The following is an 8,612-nucleotide window of genomic DNA, read 5'->3' as shown; positions in this document are numbered from 1 at the left end:
ATACGTGTAACTTTTAAAGTGGTGTCATCATACCATATTAAACTGCACAAAACATCTTGAATTAATGGAAAACTTGACGTGTTTTTGATGTCAATGGAAAATCTGAAAACTTCTGGAACAAACATTAGTTGCAAGCCAGGTCCCCTTAATCACCCGTGTCTCACAAACACGCTCGTCTGCACAGGCACACATGAGGACTCAGTGTGAAAAGCCTGTAGCCTGGAGACCGTAGGGGCTGTAATTTAATTATGGGATGTCTAACGAGCCCATATATGTGATTGTCAGTCATCCTCATTCTTTAGGTCACTGGCAGCACGTTCCAGGAGAACCACACCCAAACACTAGAACAGTCTCCTGATAATGGGCCTTTGAAATAACGTCAAACCTTGCATCAGACGTGTGTGAGGGAAACCAACACAACAGAAGTCTTCAAATAATCCATAAATGAAAACATGAATTGGCAGGAAATCACCAAGATAATCCTGGAAGATCAATAGTGACCTGGAGAGTAAACTGTATATAATGTTTATTAATAGTAACTATGTAAACAGGAACATGCAGGATAACCAATGGCTCCGTTCCAGTGTAAGAATGGGTACAGATGGAGTCACGATGACGTGAACCTGGAACACCTTAAAAACTGAGCTTCAAACCACAAATAATTCACCATCCACATTAATGAAATCCATAAAAATGCTTTATTTCTTATTATGACTTGTGGGAAAAAACAGTGGGCTCACAGCAAGAAAACAGTTTAAGGGCAACGATTCAGATCATACAATTATACAAAGATGTAGAAAAAGATGAAAAATCAGGTGAATATCAAAGTGATTTAGAGTAAAAAGACCAAGGCACTGTCAACATAAGGAAAAGAAAAAAAAACCTCAATACTTTATCCAAACACACAAATTGGAAAATGTGTATCAAAAATGATTGCAGCTGGCACCAGCCATGGAAAAATGTACAGTACTGAGAAGACCATGCTTAAGAGAGGTGATGTATCGGACTGTTTTTAAATGTGGACACCCCACACACACACTTCTCCACCAAGGGGAGTTTGCAGCTAACACCATCGAGAATCTGCCGTTTTTGTTAACTTGACAGGCAATCGTCATTCCAAACTTTGTTCAAGAAATGTCTAAATTTGAAAGTCCACTCTGGTTCCCGAAGAACTCCCAGTCCAGTTCAATCTTGTTCCGGTTCCCATCACACCACAGGCAGAAGTTGGCTGAGTGCTGGTTTTGGGACTCACAGCTACAGTGAGCTGGAGGATAATCCACTGCCCCTCTGCCCGAGGGCTCCCGGCTCAGCAGACCGTCATATCACGTTAGGTCCTCTTGGCGGTCATGCTGCAAACACCCCTATGAAACCTTCCTATCAAAAGCATAATCACACCTACCCACCCACACCCCCCCACCCAGGCTGGAGGAGATGAACAGCAGGAAATGAAGAACGCAGGAAGAAGAAAGGAGGAGGGAGAGAGTGGAGAATCTCAGGAGCCCACCGCTATGAATTCAAACTCTAGAGGGTTGATAAAGAAAAGGAAACAAACCAAATAATAATAATTTTATGAGGTAAAATAATGACGGCATGCTTTTTAAGCAATTACAAAGCCTTCACAAGTTCTCCATTTAACCCAGCCATGTGCAATCGCTGTGCATTCCTACTGATGCACTGGTAGAGGAGTCTGACTCCAATAGGAAGGCAGACCTAACCTTAGTGCAGGAACAGTCCCCGGCCTACTTTACATATCTAATCTACATATAGAAACAGACTACAAACCGCTTTACATATCTAATCAATCGATGCAGTAATATGAAGACAAAAAACAAAGCTCCACCATTTTGTTCGCTTGAAAACAAAAATAAATAGCTTTAAAAAGGCGCCAGCCTCAGAACCCCCACGGCCCTCTGAGGCTTCACTCAGTGCATGTGTGGCTGAGGTCTGAGTGTGTTGGACAGAGATCGGCAGGCCCAGGACGCCCAGAGCAGGTTCACCGCACGCCTGGCTCCATCGCCATCACCAGGGAGTGAATGCTCACCCACTCCCAGTCACACCTCCCTCCACTCACCATCATCATCCCCCTCTTCCTCCCTGCCTCACCACGTCAGGTCCTGTTATAAGCTCTGCCTGTATGTCCCCCCCTCTCTATCTCGATCCCCCCCCCCCCCCCCCCGTGCCCTCAATCTGTTTTCCTTTTTCAATCTCCTCTTCACATTTTGCGGATGACCAGCACAGTGGTGAGAACTCCAGCCAGAAAGACACCAATAGTCTGCCAGGTAGGTGTACCGAAATAGGAGCGGATTCCTTCCTGATAGAGAGAGAGAGAGAGAGAGAGAGAGAGAGAGAGAGAACAATGACTGATACAAAAAGGTTTCATATAATCTAGTCCTTGAACACAAATTAGCATTTATTATATAATCACTGGCATCTCAAATCCAAGTAGGAGGAGACAAAAATCCATTAAATAATTACCCAGCCTCCCTGCTCCCTGATCCAATTAATCACATGATCACGCAAGTAGTCGGTAGTCCAGGTGATGATGGTTCGAATGATGTCAGGAACTTTTGTTAGAAGAGCCTAAGATTTGTTAAATGAGAGGCAGGCAGACAGACAGACAGACAGACAGAGGTGACAGGGCATATAATGCATATTACAGCATATAATGACAGAGGAAGCCAGGGAGGTCACAATTATACAGAGAAACATACACTACTCACAAAAACTTTGGGGTGAAATTGCAGGATGAACCTAAAATGCTCTATAACATTTACATGTGAACTTAATGTGACCTTCTCTAAACTTGTCCAACTGTTCAATGTTTCAGTACTTTTTGCACAACTTAATGCTTAATGGCAAAATACAGGTGTTTGATCCATGAATCAACCAAGACATTTACTGGTCCAATTAGCACTGCTTTTTAAACAGACATCGTGAGACCAAGACGACACCTAACAAGTGTTCGACAGTATTTGGCCATTGTGAGGCTTCAAACAGGAAGAGTCACAGAAAGGCATAGAAGTGGACGTCCTTTGCCCACATCCCACGATGGTGACTGCTTCATTGTGAACAGTGTCCTGTGGAATTGGATGAGGAATGCCACAAAACTCCAGACACATTTACGGGAGGTGAGAGGCACCCAAGTGTCATGTCGGACCATTCGAAGCGGTTTACATCAGAGTGGTCTGCGTGCTAGGCTGCCTGCACGGGTACCTGACCACACCACCAGGCACAGGTGTCGTCTTGCATGGACCAGGGAGCATTTACGCTGGACGAGGGACCAGTGGGCCTCAGTGCTGTTCAACGATGAAAATCGATTCACACTGAACAGAAATAATGGCCACCAATGATGTTGAAGACATCAAGGAGAGCTGTACGCATCAGCCACTGTTGTCACCTGACGAGTCTTTGGTGGTGGTTGTGGTGTTATGGTGTGGGCAGGTGTGTCTAGTCAATACAGAACTTTGTGAATGGCACGGTGACTGAGACATTAACATTTTTGTTGGGGTATGGACACCACTGTTGGCTTTTGTTGTAATAAACTGTTTGCAATGAGGAGATCACCATTGTATGCTTCTACTTAAATGCCCTACTTTCACCTATCACCGTAGCGTGAACTTTTTACGTTTTCTAGAAATTTCACCCGAAAGCGACATATCCCTAACTTTTTGTGAGTAGTGTACAGTGACACAGAAGGCCTCATTGTGTATGGGGGAAAGAGTGAGAGCTCAAGTGAACCACGTCCTGTCCCATAGGTCTACTCACCTTGATGACCAGCCGACAAGCAAAGTAGAAAAGGGCCACCACTCTGCCCCAGTTAAACTTCCCATCCGAGAAGATCTCAAAGGCCACCTTCAAAAACACGTCATTGGTGGGCTGCAGTGCAGAGTCGTTTATCATACTGTCAGACAAGAGAGGCTCAAACTGTAATTCCAGCACACTGCCACCCAGTGGACAGTTCTGAGCCCACGAGAAATCCAACTGCTACTGGCAAGAATGACTTAACACAGATGGATCAAGAACAATGCTGAATGTATAATAAGGTTCCTATAATGTGAGGAGCTCTGACATAACAGACAATGCTGCTGAACTGTTTCAAACAAACAAACAAAACAGATACCAACCTGCCTAAATAAGCCATTAGCAGTTGCTTGTAGAAGAACACAGGCATTAGAGGAACACACTTTAACCCGTGATCTGATCATGTTATTATGGGTCATAAAGAACATGGATCTAACAGCAACATCTTACAACGGGTCAAAACAGGCATAATAAACTAAATCACATTTGGCTAGTCACGATATCCTCCAGGTGAGAAGTTGTGCCAGGTAGGGCAGTCATGGCCTAGTGGTTAGGGAACTGATCTTGTGAGCGGAGGGTCGTGGGTTCGATTCCCAGACCTGAGGCCATGACTGAGGTGCCCCTGAGCAAGGCCCTTAACCCTCAACTGCTCACTTGTATAAAAAATGAGATAAAAATGTAAGTCGCTCTGGATAAGGGCGTCTGCCAAATGCCGTAAATGTAAAATGTTGTGCAATGTAACATTTCCACTGTTGTGGAAATATCATTTTATACGTATCTACTAGTTTAATTTGTCTGGGTGTAAGGTCACATCTAACTAATGCTCTTCCCACTCTGATCAGCTCTCTACCACACACTCTATGACGTCCATCTCAACTGCCTGCCAAGGAGGCAGCCAATCAGAGCAGGGGTTATTAACATACAAATTTTAAAGGTTCTCACAGTGAACAAAAGTCTAATTAAAGTGTTAGTTTATTGTGTACCAGCAGGAATATGCTGATATGTTGATATAATATGTTAATGAATATATGTCTGCCAGGCATCACTCTCACCTCTGCAGCTGGACGTTGTTGTCCAGCTCATCACCGATCTGCTGAAGACACTGTGCTAGTCTCTTATGGCTGGGGTCACATAGCTCTGTCCCACCCAACTGACCCCTGGTAACTGTGGTATTGCTGTCCCCGTGACGACGAATCCGCTCATAGATGAAGCTGGGGGAGAGTCAGGGAGTTAAGATGGCAGGAAGGGGGAGGGGCAAACTAAAGGGAGAGGGAGGGGTCAACAAAAGGACAGGAAACAAGGCACTTACTCTTTCAGTAGTGCTGATCCTACTTCTAGTATTTGGTCATTGGCGATGCCTTTAAATGGAAGACAGAAAACATGCATACATAAAACACTGCATGTGGAGAGATAGAGAGAAGGTCACATACCCTAGCTGAAAATCAAATCACATGTTCATCAAAACACAAAAAATGTTTGGAGAATTTCATGTCAATTACAAACCGGATTTCAAAAAGGTTGGGACACTAAACAGATGTGGAGATGGCAAATGTCAATATTTTATTCATAATAGAACATAGATGACAGATCAAAAGTAAATCTGAGTAAATGTAACATTTTAAAGGAAAAATATGTTGATTCAAAATTTCAGTGTCAACAAATTTTGGACAAGTAGCAATAAGTGGCTAGAAAAAGGAAACGAATAGCTGGAAGCCCAATTTACACTAATTGGGTCAATTGACAACATAATATAAAAAGAGCTTCTCAGCATGTCAGTGTCTCTCTGAAGCCAAGATGGTGAGAGGTTCACCAATTCCACCATTGTTGTGCAGAAAGCTGCGCAGGTACCAGAATGGTGTTACCCAGCATAAAATAGCAAAGACTTTTAAGTTATCATCATCAACCGTGCATAACATTGTCAAAAGATTCAGAGAATCTGCAACAATCTCTGTGCGTAAGGGTCAAGGCCGTAAAACACTATTGGATGCTTGTGATCTCCGGGCCCTTAAACGTCACTGCACCTCAAACAGGAACGCCACTGTCAAGGAAAAACAGAATGTGCTCAGGAATACTTCCAGATAGCATTGTCAGTGAACACAATTCACCGTGTCATCCGCCGTTGGCAGCTGAAACTCTACAATGCAAAGAGGAAGCCATTTCTAAGCAAGCTCCACAAGCTCAGACGTTTGCACTGGACCAGGGGTCATTTAAAATGGAGTGTGGCAAAATGGAAGACTGTTCTGTGGTCAGATAAGTCACGATTTGAAATTCTTTATGGAACACTGGGACGCCATGTCATCCGGACCAGAGAGGACAAGGATAACCCAAGTTGTTATCAATGCTCCATTAAATGATACATTCTCTCAGTTCAAACTTTTGATCTGTGATTTGTGTTCTATTATGAATAAGATATTAGATGTTGGCACCTCCATCATTGCATTCAGTTTTTATTCACAATTTGTTTCGTGTTCCAACTTTTTTGGAATCCGGTTTGTACATGAGAATTGTGGATCAAAATCTGTCTATCATTAGCAACTGTTCTACTAGGCCAGCTTAAAACCTGTGTGTTCTGAGAGAGCAGAGAGTTTGGTAACGCCTTACACTGACATGGTGCTTCACACTAAAAAGAAAACGAAATGCATGAAAGGAAACACATAGGAGCATACAGCAATGTAAACATTTAGTTTCGGTTTCTTTCATAAAGCAAATAGAAAAGAAAACCACATGTTTCCACTGATAACCGCATTGAGTCACCATCGAGATAGCAGCAGCTGTTTTGAAAAGGATGTCTCATCCTGGGGGTTAATCGTTCCTTCACCAATATGGTTATTCCATATGACAGTAAAATACATATTTGTAATGAGAGGTACAGATATTTTCCTGAGAAATACACATGGTAACATTGGATCGATTGCTCAAATGTATTAAAAGATAAAGTGCAAAGATTAAAGTTCTCTTGATCAGTCTGGCATTTTAGGTTACCTTGACCGGCGTATTATCACCAAACATTACATAATTTATAGGACGAAAAGGTTACAGCCATGCCCTAGTTATAAGACGTGATAGTAAAGCAATAGTAAAAATATGATTTGATAGATGTCTGCTGTCAAAATTTCCGGTTGACTTCTAAACAACAATGATTTATCTTTTAAAAAGTTGCTTAACAAACTAACCTACTTCGACTAGCATCAGTGAAGACGTTTGTAGGAAAAAACCCTATAAAAGGTTCTTGCATTAAAATTCAATATTTAGCTGAAAGGTTTTGTTGTAACTAGCAAACAGGTTTCAAACAATAATTCTTACTCTTTTATACTTATACAATTAATAATTGTATTCTATTAGCGTTTTGATTTATTAAATACACAGACACACAAAAACACAAGTACGCCTGTTGTTCAGAGCCCCTGGCTGTGCCGCGCCGCCTGTGCTGTGCCGTATGGGCAGTGCCAGCTGTGCCGTATGGGCTGTGCCAGCTGTGCCGTATGGGCAGTGCCATATGGGCTGTGCCAGCTGTGCCGTATGGGCTGTGCCAGCTGTGCCATGCCATATGGGCTGTGCCGTATAGGCAGTGCCAGCTGTGCCGTATGGGCTGTACCGTTATGGGCAGTGCCTTTATGGGCAGTGCCAGCTGTGCCGTTATGGGCTGTGCCGTTATGGGCTGTGCCGGTATGGGCTGTGCCAGCTGTGCCGTTATGGGCTGTGTCGTTACGGGCTGTGCCAGCTGTGCCGGTATGGGCTGTGTCGTTATGGGCTGTGTCGTTATGGGCTGTGCCAGCTGTGCCGTTATGGGCTGTGCCGGTATGGGTTGTGCCGGTATGGGTTGTGCCGGTATGGGCTGTGGCAGCTGTGCCGGTATGGGCTGTGGCAGCTGTGTCGTTATGGGCTGTGCCGTTATGGGCTGTGCCGTTATGGGCTGTTCCGGCCGCTCCCGCTAGCTGCGCAGCTAACGTAATTACACTGAGACAACGATGATGTCACCTCTCTCCACATCAACATAAGCTGCGCGCGCGAGTTATAACGCGTGGTGAGCGGTCAATAACGTGTGGTGTACGGCACAGGCACGGCATTGTAACGCAGCACTGGTAGGCCAGCGGCGTGAAGATGAGCCCCAGGGCGCAGGGGGGATATGTGCGGGCATGTTTCTCCTGTGTTCTTACACCACTAGCCAAGTTAGCCTACTAGCTACCTTGCTAACAACAGTTCAAATTATGTAACACAAAACGATTATTCGCACATATCAGTCATATAAGCACAGCGAACACATAGATTGTTTAACCTGACACTACAGGATAACTGGACAGTTCGTTAAACATGTGCTGGAAGATCATTACCTCGACACTCAGCCACATCGCCTTCACCCGCTGGCGCTGCCATATTAACATAAAAAATATTGCCGCCGACTTCCGCCTCATGTCACGTGATTGTTTTGGCAGGAAGAAGACTTTCAATAATGTGCCGTATTTTTTGTCAATTGTGATTTTTACACCACAATCGAAATTTGTCCTCCGCTTTTAACCCATCTGTGCAGTTAGAACACACACACACACACACACACACTAGTGATTACTAGGGGGCTGTGGATCACTCGTGCCCAGAGCGGTGGGCAGCCCTAGCTGAGATTTGACCAGCAGTGTGAACTGCCAAAGAAAACCTTTATCTCCCAAACTGCCATTCCAACCTTATATAATGAAGTAAAAGATGGCGTTCTGAAGGAGATGCACAGGGAGCCAGTGTAGAGAGGCCAGAACTGGAGTTATATGCGCTCTTCTGTTATATGTGTGGTATGGCTGAAAGACCATAATATTGTTGTT

At 44.1% G+C, this 8,612-nt stretch overlaps 1 protein-coding gene across 1 annotated transcript; it reads right to left on the bottom strand.

The window, feature by feature from the left end:
- Positions 1-679: 679 nt before the first annotated feature.
- baxa (BCL2 associated X, apoptosis regulator a) lies at positions 680-8,226 on the bottom strand. The gene is made up of 6 exons (XM_076995830.1): positions 8,133-8,226; positions 5,111-5,159; positions 4,854-5,012; positions 3,766-3,901; positions 2,476-2,580; positions 680-2,311 (listed from the first exon to the last, which is right to left on the bottom strand). The coding sequence occupies exons 1-6, from the start codon at positions 8,173-8,175 to the stop codon at positions 2,213-2,215; spliced, it is 591 nt and encodes a 196-aa protein (XP_076851945.1). The 5' UTR covers positions 8,176-8,226; the 3' UTR covers positions 680-2,212.
- Between the last annotated feature and the right edge of the window lie 386 nt (positions 8,227-8,612).

The sequence above is a fragment of the Brachyhypopomus gauderio genome, chromosome 2 (assembly GCF_052324685.1).
Source record: "Brachyhypopomus gauderio isolate BG-103 chromosome 2, BGAUD_0.2, whole genome shotgun sequence".
Classification (NCBI taxonomy): Eukaryota; Metazoa; Chordata; class Actinopteri; order Gymnotiformes; family Hypopomidae; genus Brachyhypopomus; species Brachyhypopomus gauderio.
The sequence above is the reverse complement of the archived record's forward strand: the minus strand, read 5'-3'. Positions and strand labels throughout refer to the sequence as shown.

Bases quoted from the DNA above. Each gene is read 5' to 3' on its own strand.
- baxa (XM_076995830.1), bottom strand. From the start codon at position 8,175: ATGGCAGCGCCAGCGGGTGAAGGCGATGTGGCTGAGTGTCGAG. The intron at 5,160-8,132 runs GTAATGATCTTC...TTCCATTTAAAG, and splicing joins CGATGTGGCTGAGTGTCGAG to GCATCGCCAATGACCAAATA. The intron at 5,013-5,110 runs GTAAGTGCCTTG...ACTCTCCCCCAG, and splicing joins GGATCAGCACTACTGAAAGA to CTTCATCTATGAGCGGATTC.